A 13,228-nucleotide genomic window follows, 5' to 3' on the forward strand; every position below is an offset into this window, starting at 1 on the left:
ATTGTACTTGCTTGACACAATGGTCTGAAGAGTTAATTATGAGATAGCTTTTACTTAAGAACAATTATTATGTGACTTTTACAAATGAGGAGACTAATGCCCTGAGTGCCTTTGCCAGGGACACACATACAGCTACTATGTGATACAGCGAGGTCCAGAACATGCCTAGTGTACAGTGGGGTTCGGGGGGAGGACTCTGATTTGCAATCTGATGCCTTTTATATTTAAAAATTATATCTTACCCCATCATTTAAATATAGGTACAGTTAAATCTTTATATACTAGTTTGTTGGGGTTTTTTTTCACTTTCACAGATGGAATACAGTCTTCACGTTGTTATTAATGCCTTTCATTATTTTTCCCCATCACTTGGACCTCCTGTATTTTGCCTATCATACAAAAAACAGCATCTATCCCACTGAATTTTCCCACCAGCCAGTATGAGCTTCACATATCTTCCTTCATCCAAGGAGGTATCTTGCTGCTGCTGTTAGTTTTTTGGAGTATTTATTTTGGTTTATTGCCCTGACATAAAACAAAGTCACTGACCTACCTCCCTTCAAAGGGGGAAAACACAAGGCTTTGTGGCCAGTGATGGGCTTTCCTAATGGGCAGCCTGGGAGGCAAGGATGGCAGAGAATCTGGCTATTTGTTCCTCTCCATAAGGGCAATGAGGAGGGTGTTTTGAGTCATGTGTTTTTCCTATCTTTTTGTTCAGTGTCGGTTAACAATGGCCATTTCCTAGCTAGTTGATGTACGACGGAACGTTGTGCAGTGCACATTAAAAGCAATAATGTTCTGATAGAGCGTTGCTAAGGAACTGTCAGGAGAAGCTAATTTTAAATGTCTGCACCAGCCATCTTCTCACCGCTGAGTGCCTCTGATGTGTTGATTTTAACAGATAAAAATCTTATCTGTCTTCCGCCCACCCCCACACCCCCCACCCGCCACCCTCATCCCCATCCTGACTATCTTAGCTGACTCCTCTCCCTAGATGCCATGATTCATAATGAGAAGACCACATGCCAGTTTGACATGAATCAAATGCTTTCACCTTTATCCTGCCAGCCTTGACTAGCACCTACCATGTACCAGTGGAGGTGTCAGGGGTGCAAAGAAGAAAGAGGTGTTAGGGATGCAAAGAAGAACTGCCAAGTTCTTTGCCTTTAAGGTGCTTATGGTCAGTTGGGGATGCAGACTTCCAAAGAAGTTCAAATCCCAGTACAATAATATTATTGCTGTAATGGAGATGTCTACGACATGAGTGAATCCCAGAAGCACCCTTTTAGATACATAGGAGGGGGTTAGCCTCAGACGGAACAAGTGTCTTCTTCAAGATCACACAGCTACTAGTGGGCCCAGGACTTCAGCACACATTTCCTTGACCCCAAGCTTTCCATGGAAAATCATGGACATGAGTCTTGTCCCAGCCTCTTGAACTGAAAGCTTATTTACCTGCTCTGTGGGAAGTTATTGGTTGCTTTGTTGGTGCCCTGGGCATTTCTTCCATATCTAAACAACTAGAGTACAGCAGAGAAGACACTACAGCAGGGCTCATGGCTCTGCTTCTCCACGAGAGCCTTGCCTCCCTGGATCCCTTTTTATACTGGGTCTCTGGTCCATCCTAATTAAGGTGAAGTCCTTTACACCCTCTCCCTGCATCCCCCTTTTAGAATTCTTGAAGCTAGACACCACGTGGGTATGAAAGAAGCCACCCGGAAGACTAGAAACATACTTCCTCCGATATGGTATTTGGCAGTTAACATCTCTGATGTTATACTTACTTCTGTGATGTTGATTTACATATATGGAAACTTGGGAAACTCTATTTAGGCCGCCTGGATAGTGTTTACTGAATTAGTGCTTCTGGAAACATATCATCCCTTGAGTGCTAATCTGAGTGTTCAAATATGGGATAAGGAGGCTTTATCTGATACCAATTCTATTAACTAAGTTCCTACTTACCCAATTGTATCCCGGTGGTCTGAGAGAATTAATTAATTTTCCTGAAGAAAACACAATCAAACAAACAAAAAACATATAACAAGAGAGTAGATAAGGTGCTAGAAGATCTGGCTGGTCTTTCTGTGATGGTATGACCGTGATATTTTTCTTTTCTTGCTGCTTCCTGCCAAATTAGGCCTTATTATGGGCCTTTTACAATTTTGCACCCAATTCCACACCAGCTGGGTGTCCTACAATTCAACTCAATTCTGACACTGTCTACCTGGAGTTAGCATCAGATCCTACAGGTTAAGGACTCAGTCCTACAAGACTGCCCTCAACTTCAGACGCCAGTCGCAAGTCCAGTTTGTCACCTGTGCTTCTGACCTACCCGCTATAGATCAGACGTTCCAATGACCCTCTCCTTTGGGTTAAATTAACTTTCTAGAGCAGCTCACAGAACTCAGAGAAACATTTTACTTACTAGGTTACCTGTTTATTATAAAAGGATATAACTAAGGAACAGCCAGATGGAAGAGACACATAGAACAAGGTATGGGGAAAGGGCGCAGAGCTTCCATGCTCTCAGAGCACACCAATCTCCTCAAATCTCCACATGCTACCAATCCAGAAGCTCTACAAACCCCATCCTTTTGGGTTTTTATGGAGGCTACACTACATAGGCATGATCGATTAACTCACTGACCATTGGTGATTGGTCAGTCTCCCTCAGTTCAGGAGGTAGAACTAAAAGTTCCAACCCTCTAGTCACATGGTTGGCTCCAATGGCAACTACCCCCATCCCTAGGTGCTTTCCAAAAGTCACCTCATTAACATAACAAAAGACACCTTGATGCCTGTCATCACAGGAAATTCCAAGCGTTTCAGGAACTCTGTGCTAGTAAAGGACAAAGACCAAATCTATATTTCTTATTACAAATCATAATATCACACCTTTTTCTCCCCAAATTCAAATGGATAAAAAGTCTCATCATTGTAAAAATAGGCCAACCATCAATACACTCTAAAAAGTGGTTTTTTGATGCTTTATTTCTAACTAAAAGCTAATTTTTTTATTTTGAAAGAATGGAAACTATATTAAAATAATATATATTTTATACAATATATAAATGGTAGGGTTTAGTGGGAACATCTTACCAGTTAGTAGGTATGTTTGGTTGATATTAAGCAGAAAATCTTGAGAATCTTAGGTTCTTGGGATTACAGATTCTCCCAAATGGAAGGGCCTTGAAAGGTCATCTTAACATCTTTGATGCCCAAAGCAGTGGCTTTCGACCTTTTTTGACCATTATCCATAGTAAGAGAAACATATTATATCTCAAAGTGGAGTAAGGATATAAAATAAACTATATGTGTGTGTATATACATACACTATATATACACACAAATAATTGTACATACATATACATATGTGTGTATATATTATATATACATATATATAATATATACAATATATATATACTATATATACATATATATAATATATACAATATATATATACTATATATATGTATACACCCACCATATATATATATATATACAACACACATATATGTGTATAGTCACATATACAAAGATCAGAAACAAAAGTTTCATGAAGCAGTACCTTCCATACTACATATAATTCNCACTGTTTCNCTGTTTTATTTATTGAAAAATAAACTGCCAGTTGTAACCCACTAAACTGATTTTCTGATCCAGTGGTTTAAAAATACTGATCTAAGCAATCTCAGTTGTTCTTGCCCAGGTGAATATCTTTTTTTAGAAATTAAATTTTAAAAGTTTTACCATGGAAGTTTCTGCCAAGACCTTGCTAATGTCTTAGAGGACACTGTACTTTTATTCTGAGTCTGCCATCCACGTTCCCATTGTTGTGTTAAGAGAAATGAAGTTCCCAGTTGCTACAGCTGTTTTGGACAGCTGTTTAAGTAACTCAAAACAGATGTCAGAGCCAGAGGTCTGACATTTAGTGGAAATGTGCTGTTAAATACCACCTCATGGTTTACTTAACCCTGTTAGATAATTGCCCACAGAGGAAAAAACTTTTTTTAAAAAAATTACGTTTTTCATAAATATAAAGTATATAGTAAGGGAGTTATTGTGTACTTTAAATTTACAACTTTTTTGTTACCTTTTGCCACAGTTTTGACATAGAGCTCAAGTCTTAAGGTATCAGCTAATCTTCATCTTTCATTTTCACAAAAAGTACCAGGAAGCCCAAAGAAGTTAAGTGCCTTGTTCATGGCCATTCAGCAAGTTAAATTAGGCTTCCGATCTTATCTCGATGGCCTTGCTAATCTCTTATCCAAATTAATAAAGGGGTTGCATGCTTCTCCGTTTATTGATAAACTGATAGCCAACACCATCCTGCATAATAGCCAATATAAAGTGCAGGGTGTTCAAGATGTGAATATGTGCACATTTAGCTTTGTGATTATATCTTTCCTGATTAATCTCTAGATATAGTTAGTTGTTCACAACCACTTGGGGGATTTCAGTGGCTCAGTGTATATTAAACATGGAATGTTAGCTAATTTCTATCTAATCTGTTTATCTATAATCTGTCCCTCTGTCTATAAGTATATGTAGAAGCTGAATTCCACTGTAATAAAAATCATTATCTACTACTATAAAACACTTTCTGAATCTCCACATTATTCTATAGGAACACTACGTGGTAGAACGAACAATAAACATAATTTTAAAATAAACTCTTTAAGCGATTTGTCCATACATCTGATGTTTTAGCAGTCTAACAAAGGTATTTTTATCCATATGTGCATTCATGAAAGAAATGCTTCCCCAGTCGGTGGTATGGTATTGGGCTCTTTAAAAATGAGGTGTCACTGTACATAGATTAATGAATGATAGGATCCAAGATAAGCTCTTAGTGCAATAAGACAATTCAGAAAGCAGTTAGCAGTGCTATGTGGGTATTTCTGCTGCCTGTGTAATCTCTTCCCCGCTGACCTTTGCCTCCTTAGTTTTATCGCCAACAGCCTATACCAGCCTCTCCCTCTCATACAACCCTCTTGCAAATAAGCCCCCATACATTCCGTTAAATGCTTCTTACCAACCCAACAGCTTTGCAAAACCTGCCATCTTTCTAAAATTCAAGTCCTGTCTGTGGTTCTTTGATGGAAGAACAACATAAAGAAAGGCAAATGGAAACATCATGTGCCCCCTTTCAGGCACCGTTCTGTTTCCTATCTGCTTCCATAAAGGATTGGAGCTCTTATTCCTTTACACTGGGGGCCAGCAAACCATAGTCCCTGGGTCAGATCTGACTCACTACTTGTTTTTATAAATAAAGTTTTATTGGAACACAGCCACACCCATTCATTTTCCTATTGCCTATGGTTGCTTTTTCACTCCAAGGGCAGAGTAGTTGTGGCAGAGTTGAATAGTTGCTACAGACACTGTGTGGCTTGCAAAGCCTAAAATATTTACTATCGGGCCCTTTACAGAGCAAGTTTGCCAACCTCTGCTTTATGCTATTTCATTGGTGTCCATTCGAGCTCATTACATATTTACAGTCACAGGCTTCGGTGCTGACCAGCTTTCAGCTCAACAAAACTGTGCATTTGAATTGATTTGTGCGTTTATATCCATGTTCACCCAAGATCCAGCATGTTTCAACATATTTCAAGAACAGCCGTTTGAATCTTCTTCCACTTGTAATGACACAGAAATCCTAAAAAGGCACTCATTCTTCCTTAACTTTTTTTTTAAATTTTTTGTTTATTGCAGTAACATTGGTTTATAACTTTGTAAAAATTTCAGGTGCACATCATTGTACTTCTGTTTCTGCATAGATTACATCATGTTCACCACCAAAATACTAACTACAACCCATCACCACACACATGTGCCGAATTATCCCTTTCACCCTCCTCCCTCCCCCTTCCTTAACTTTTTAAAGACAGTCAGTGAACTGAGGTAAAGAAGCTAAAGGCACCCAGAAACAGTAACATCCTGCGATTCTGACTCTGAAATAAAGAATTCCAACCAGTCGTCTCAAGTTCATACTGCCTGAGGAAACTCGACTTCTCCAGACCTGACCGAGCCCTTTATTTAGACTCTGGGCTCCCCCAGCACACTTCCTTTTTCTCTTGCTTCATTTCCTGACAACATACCACATTGCCAGATGGACACCCTAACTGAAGGTCTAAGGAAACTCATTTCCAAAGAATGTATTTATGAAATAAAACTTTCATCTGGTACTTATTTATTGGTCAAGAATTTTTTTAAATGGTGCAACCAATTAGCCTCTATTTTGTCAGTCTAGAAACTATTCCTAATACAGTAGAAAACATTCTGGTTCAACTGTTTTTAAACCAAAAGCAGACCTTCTTTTTGTTACTAGGGTAATGAGCACAGTGGAATCCAAGTGATGAGGGAGGATTTTGAAAGAGATTAAGGTTAACATGGCTCTGGGAGGTCAATTTTAAATAAAATATGGTTTCTGAAGAAGTAGCTGAAACAAAACCCAAATCATTTGCTCCATATTCAGCAGGAATCAGTTGATACTGAGCTCTGAATATGGCTTGGTGTAGCATTAATAAAGATACGTGACCTTTATCATTCTAGGAACCATAATTACATTCCAAAACTAAATCATATTGTTTTCAAACAACACTGTCCTTCCTAAACTTCTCAAGTTTTAAAAATAGGTCAAAGTTACAAGCCAGAGGGCCGGCCCCGTGGCTTAGCGGCTAAGTGCGCACGCTCCGCTGCTGGCGGCCCGGGTTCAGATCCCGGGTGCGCACCGATGCACCGCTTCTCTGGCCATGCTGAGGCCGCGTCCCACATACAGCAACTAGAAGGATGTGCAACTATGACATACAACTATCTACTGGGGCTTTGGGGGGAAAAATAATTAAATAAAAAAATCTTTAAAAAAAAAAAACAAGCCAGAACAAGTTACCAGCCCTTAGCATCCAAGCTAAAGGGTAGCAGGCAAGGCCAAGTTGCCTAAAACACTGAAGGAGTCTTGGCCACGACCTAGTGGCTACCTTACTAGTTCAGTCAGCCAGCATTTACCAAACACCCATAGTGTCGAGGTATTGTACAAGGTATTGGGGATAGAGAGGTGGGTAAGCCACATGTGGGCCCTGCCCTCAAGGAGCTCATGGTCTTCTGGGGAAGGGAATTAATTCTACCACCAGACAATATAACCATGAAGTATAATGATATAAAAAAAAAAAAAAACTTGCTAAAGGAGTCAAAAGGAATGGGTGAGTAATTCATGCTGGAATTCATTTGAGCCAGCAAGGATGAAATGTTATCCTCCTCTCTTCCCTTTTTCCTGTCCTCTGGTCTAGGCTACTACTGGGAACACCCACAACTGAGGAGCCACTACCCTTTTTCTCTCTCTCTTTTCCCTGGTTTGAGGAGTGTCATGCATGCCTTGACCGTGCTTACTTGGTCAAGCATGCAGTTTTTATACTCCTAAGAAATCTGACTCACTTAGGAAAATTCAGAAGGAAGGAAAAGAGGGAGGGAGGGAGAGTCATATTTAGAAAACCTTTAAATGTATACTAGAAGTTTTAAACCCTAAACTTGAGTTTTGAAAGATTTCTTTTGGAGTAGGAGCTCCATACTTCTTTATTCTAGAGGAGTCCTTCTCAGATTGTTTCAGAGTTTTAATCTTCTTGGAGCCCCTGAGCATGGTGGGTCAGAGGGGAAGGGAGATGCTGTACAGCCTCTCTCACAGCTCTGCTTTTATTTATTTATTTTTTTTGTGAGGAAGATCAGTCCTGAGCTAACATCCATGCTAATCCTCCTCTTTTTGCTGAGGAAGACCGGCTCTGAGCTAACATCTATTGCCAATCTTCCTCCTTTTTTTTTTCCCCCCAAAGTCCCAGTAGATAGTTGTATGTCATAGTTGCACATCCTTCCAGCTGCTGCATGTGGGACGCGGCCTCAGCATGGCCGAAGAAGCGGTGCGTGGGTGCGCGCCCAGGATCCGAACCCGGGCCGCCGGCAGCGGAGTGCGCACACTTAACCGCTAAGCCACGGAGCTGGCCCACAGCTCTGCTTTTATGTGCTCTAAATAGTGGGAATCCATATAAGATTGTCTTAGGAAGTGTCCCATTGCTAAAGTCAGTCAAAGTTTGAAAACCAATACTTCATTTTGAAGACCCTTGAGATAAAAGGAAATTGCATGCCTAAGACATGGTAGGTATAGTCAGAGGTCCCTAATTTTGTCTAATTATAAATATTATCATAGAAAACTTTCTCATCAGAACCTGCTTTTCAAAAATAAATAAATGCATACAGAAGTTGGATTCTATAAAAATTAAAAAAAAAGAAACAAGGCCAATGGGCCTTTAGCCACTGACTCTCAAGGCTCCTGGTGTCTGTTGAATTATGAGGAGGAAGTTGAAGGCTCATGCCTGGATCTAGCTCTATGGCTTGCCCATTAGTGGGACTTTTCTCCTTCCCCCTTTTTGCTTTCTGTTCTCTCAAATGCCCCCCCAATCCCGTCATGGGCGTGCTCAGCTTCTATCAGATAGAACAAATTCTCCCAAGAGGACAGAGTCTGGCCTCTATGCGATGTTCTGCCTTGCATTTGGGGTGTAGACTTTTGGCACACAAAGTCAACTACTATTTATGTTTTGGTGTGTTGATTGTCAAGTCGAGAGTGAAGAGATTCTGAGATTTTTGAGCGTTAAGCTTGAGATTCTACAGTCACCCTCGAAAGCAATGTTCGATTCGTCAGATTTCTATGCTGTGCCAGCTTTCATCCAGTTTTATCCTGTGAACTCTATGGATTCTATAAGTGATGTCTCCTGGATCATGTTATCTGTTTATACTGATTTTAAGTGTATGTAAAGGTTATTTGACTGGATGTGTCTTTTGGGTTTTTTGTTTCTGTTTTTTTTGTTTTTTCAGAAGGGAATAAATGAATTGTCATCTCAACATTTGTTTGATAAAAGCAGCAAATTGGTATGAAACTGTATATTTACGCATGATTTTTTTTTTCCTTTCTGATATCTCTGCCTCTTCCTCTCTCTATTATTAAAGGAAGAAATACCCCTGGGAAGCCAATGAGAGAGGTTAGTGAGATTCAGGCTCACAGCCATGGCTTCTGTCTGTCTCATCCCGCTTTCTATGTTCGGCATTGTGTAAGAATTGTATGCGTGCACGCGCATGTGTGTATTACACGTGTCATCATGTAAGGATGGTAGTCACCTCTCCACTTGCAGCTCATGAGGAACATTCCTCAAATGTTCATTGCCATTGTCATCACCATGACAACGACAGGACCAGGGGTTGGGGGAGCAGGAATCTCTTTAAACTGGCAACCCTTTATAGTCCCTAGGTTGGAGTCCTATAGTTCATCATCTGTTGCTATTTGCAACACACACAAAATCTTCAAAATAAATTTAGCCTTGAACATAACTGATGAGTCATAAAGCTTCCTTCTACTTCCAGAACCCTAGCATTTTCTGCCAGTGCCTTTGGTTTTTATTCTTCTGGGATGACTTCATTTTGTTTTTGTTTTCTTTTTTCCTGGTTCCTACACTCTTTCCCACTTTAGCTAACATTTTTTGAGCACTTACTGTGTGCCAAGGACTGTTCTAAGTACTTGCCATCTTTTTCATTATGTAATCTTCATGACAAACCTATGAGGTAGGTACTCTTATTAACCCCATTTTACAGATAAGGAAACTGAGTCAATGAAAGGGTAAGCAGTGTGTCCAAGGTGACAGAGCCAGAATTTGAATCCAGGCAGTCTGGGTCCAGAGCCACACTCTTAACTCTTATGCTTTACTGCCACTTTAGAATGGTGTTTGAAAGGCTTGTGTCATCTCAGCTTGCCCTTTAGAGAATGCGTTTTTTTTAATTTGGCATTTGGAGCCAGATAGAATAACCAATTGGGGATAAAAATTGAATGTTGGAGTCTTGAGGGTTTTTGTAATGCCTCTATATGGGTTAAAAGGGGTAGGGTACACATCATCACTGAATGTGGTTTGGGGTTTTACAGTGAAAGCTGCTTCATACTCTGTTCCACCAGGAATATTCTCTGAACATTGAATTACCTAATCAAATGACTATTGGATGACAAAGTGTTGAGTGACAGTCCAAGTGAAACAAGATTGTCCTTACCAAGAGTTTAGTGTGAAGGACACGAGAAGGAAAGGTCTCCCGTGGATGGCCATAGCATGTACTATTCTGGGAGACAGGTTGGACAGATGGAAAGTCCTTATATGAGAAGGTTCTGGATCCTTAGCAACAGGATAGATGAGAGTAGCCACTGATTCATTTCAACATAAGCTGTCATACTGGAAAGTCTGCCAACACCACGCCATGCAAGTCTAATGAACTTAATGATCCTTCAGTGTGTCTACACCAGTGCTCCTTCCAAGGCATGGGGCAGTGGGGTCCCAGGGAGGGAGTGGTAGGCTGGGAGGAGAAACTGAGGAAACCTGAATCGGTGAAGCATTGAATGCTCCTGACTGTTTGCCTGGCTCACGTACTTCTTATGTGAGACTTCTTGGGTTCATTCTTATGGTAAGTGCCCCTTACATTTTATTTTAACTTGTTGTAAAAAGTTGCACCATAATTTTGAGCACCCTGAACATGTTTCTTTCATGAACGAATTTTAGAAAAGGCCAGCGCATATCATGGAAGTCATATAGGCATTTGGAAACTCTACTACCTGAGGTGTATTACAGTCAGATAAGTTTCTATAAAGCCAGAGACTCAAAGCAATGGTGAGTTTTTAATGCTATGAAAATACCCCAAATGTACAGTAGACCAGATATTTTTTTCAAAGATTACATTTTAGAGAAGATAAGCAAATTTCACTGCAGTTTTCTGGCTTTGCTTTGGCCAACTTAATACTAACCATTTATTTGGGAATTGTATTTTTAAAAAATAGAGTGCCAGATTGCTATTGAGGTCTTGGATCTCTGCCAGAAAGTCTCAATTCCAATCACTGTGGAAAACATCTCCCTCAGGCAGTGGTGGCACGTGAGACTAAATGTGTTGCAGTTAGCACCAACTTGGAAAAACATACAACTACCCTAATGTTCAACGCATGGTGCCTGTGTTCAACAATCCTTGCTTAAGAATGGATTAAATGAATACTTTCTATAGACGTATTTTTGTGTCAACTTGTACCTGAAGCTGACTGCAGATGCCTGAATCCTGCCTGCTTTTCAGTGCCTTTCCCACTCTAGTACAAGATTTCAATTTTGACTGTAGAAAAATCTGTCAAGTAAAATTAATGACCTCACTAGTGTTCTGCCTTACACGCATGGATAATAGAACCAGGATACAAATCTATTTTCTGTATCCATATCACAGCGCAGTTTTATGCCTCCAATGGATTGAGGTATATGATTCTTTGGGGCAGTATTTTGTCAAAGAGAGAGAATTTTTTTTTCTGGCTCTAAAGAAAACCTTCATGAAAAACAGTGGGATCATTAGTCTGGTGTAACAAGTATTTGTAAATAAAGTAACCAAAAGCATAACATAGGTATGGTGAGGTGACTCTGAACATCCATTTTTCTAGCACAGGGACAGCCATGGTGAACATTTGACAGTCTAGACAGGTTAAAGGCCACCTAACATTTTGTGAGAGTGCATGTGGTGTATTAAATATAATGAACCTCTATTTTATCTGGTAACTTTTTAAATAGCAGATACCCGTAGAACTTATGCCTCTTGAGAGACTCAAGAATTTTCCTTCTGGGTAGTAACTGAACACCATTTCAAGGAGTAGAAGCACCACTTGGCTATATCATCTATAAATGCATTTACTTGTCTTTATTATCTTTTGAACTATAGTCCACATCCCCTAGCACACAGTCTAAAATAGGCACTTTCTGATTATTATCAATAAGCCAATGGCGAAAAATGAGTTCTTCCCTGCTTTAGGTTTTGTAATACATTTTCTAGCTACCAGGTGAACTATACTATAGTTCTATACTATAGTCAGATGTGGGTAAGGAGAAATAGTTGGACTTATATTCAGGTATCAGGTTGTAAGGGTCTTGGGTTTTGTTTTTACTGGCTTCATTAATAGCTGTTAAGATTGCAAGTACTTAAGAATTTGCAGTTAGTCCATCTATTTCCAATTATGCATGAATAATTGTGCAGATTTCCCAGGGTTGCTGGGCAGTCAAAAATAGAGACACGGGAAGCCCTCTAACCTGGCAGCATCAGTTATATATTTGTGCTCTAAGGAGCAACACTATGTCTTCCTGTGGTTTTTGTCATTTAGAAAAGCCAAAGATGGTTTCACTTCTTCACTGAGGGCTGCCAAACTCTCGGCCCACTCTGAATAGTACATGTGCTTTGTTAAAATTTTTTATATTTGCAGTCTCAACCAAAATCCAAAGTGATTTAAAACATAATTAGTTCTCACTGAAACTCTTTGTACTAATAAAGCTCAAAGAGATTTACAAACTTGGTCACCTTAATATAAATGGCTGAATGGCATTCAACTTTTAATAAATCTTAACTTGATCTGGTGCCATCACTGTTTAAGTGCCTGCCTATGAACCCTCTTCAGATCCTCACTCATATTTAAAAACGATATGTCTCTTGAAATAAATATTAGAACAGAATACCTGCCCTAGTCTATCTTTAATTTTTATAGGGATTTTAACAATTATGGGAATCTGTAAAGTTGATACATGGCAAGGTAGTAATAGCCTAGTAAAGCATTTTTAGTTCCAAATGCAGTACTTGAATAGTGGAATGATTTACTAATGTCTAAGAATTAAAATTAGCCATATAAAAATATAGGACATATATGGAACGGCAAGTCATAAAGTATGTCTCAGATTATCTTACTCTAGATCTGAATTTTGCTACAGAGTACTCAGGGACATTGTGCTGCCTTTGTGCTCCATGCTGGGGGGTTAATGCTAGGTCACATCACATTATTATTAAAAGGCTATTCTGATAGTTAACCCTCATTTAGGAGGAGATCCAAAATGGATTCACAGGATAGTCCAATCCATGCGATACATGTGGGTCATATTATAATTAGGCTCTAGAGTAGTTTGGAACGAAAAATGATTTTTATTCTGAGGCTTCCTAATTCAAACGTTTATAGTGTACAGAAAGGTTGATTCAAGAGTTTATTTTTCAACCCAAGTAAAAGCGGAGAGAAAATAGTCACCTCCACCATAGCCTTAGAAAAGTGAGCCAACAGCTAGCTTTAAACAGCCCTGAAATGAAGATTTCATGTGGTGGTGATGGTAGTAGTGATGATGATGGTGGTGGCAATAGAGTGGTGGTG

At 39.5% G+C, this 13,228-nt stretch overlaps 1 protein-coding gene and 1 long non-coding RNA gene across 6 annotated transcripts in view; one reads left to right on the forward strand and one right to left on the reverse strand.

Moving 5' to 3' along the window:
* The window catches only part of LOC101392552 (dystrophin), a 760,070-nt gene that overhangs the window by 744,118 nt on the left and 2,724 nt on the right, over nucleotides 1–13,228 (forward strand). The window contains exon 33 of one of the 5 annotated variants that reach the window (XM_004435057.3): nucleotides 8,995–9,026. The exons of 3 other annotated variants lie outside the window; for them this stretch is intronic. In XM_004435057.3, the coding sequence (XP_004435114.2) occupies nucleotides 8,995–9,026 (32 nt within the window). Of the gene's footprint in view, nucleotides 1–1,673; nucleotides 3,330–8,994; nucleotides 9,027–13,228 lie in introns of those variants that run through there. One more of the 5 variants, XM_087426760.1, reaches the window with a different exon arrangement.
* The window catches only part of LOC147911963 (uncharacterized), a 98,629-nt gene that overhangs the window by 43,082 nt on the left and 42,319 nt on the right, over nucleotides 1–13,228 (reverse strand). The window lies entirely within an intron of this gene.

Source organism: Ceratotherium simum, chromosome X (assembly GCF_057802395.1).
Source record: "Ceratotherium simum simum isolate JZ-2026a chromosome X, ASM5780239v1, whole genome shotgun sequence".
Taxonomy (NCBI): Eukaryota; Metazoa; Chordata; class Mammalia; order Perissodactyla; family Rhinocerotidae; genus Ceratotherium; species Ceratotherium simum.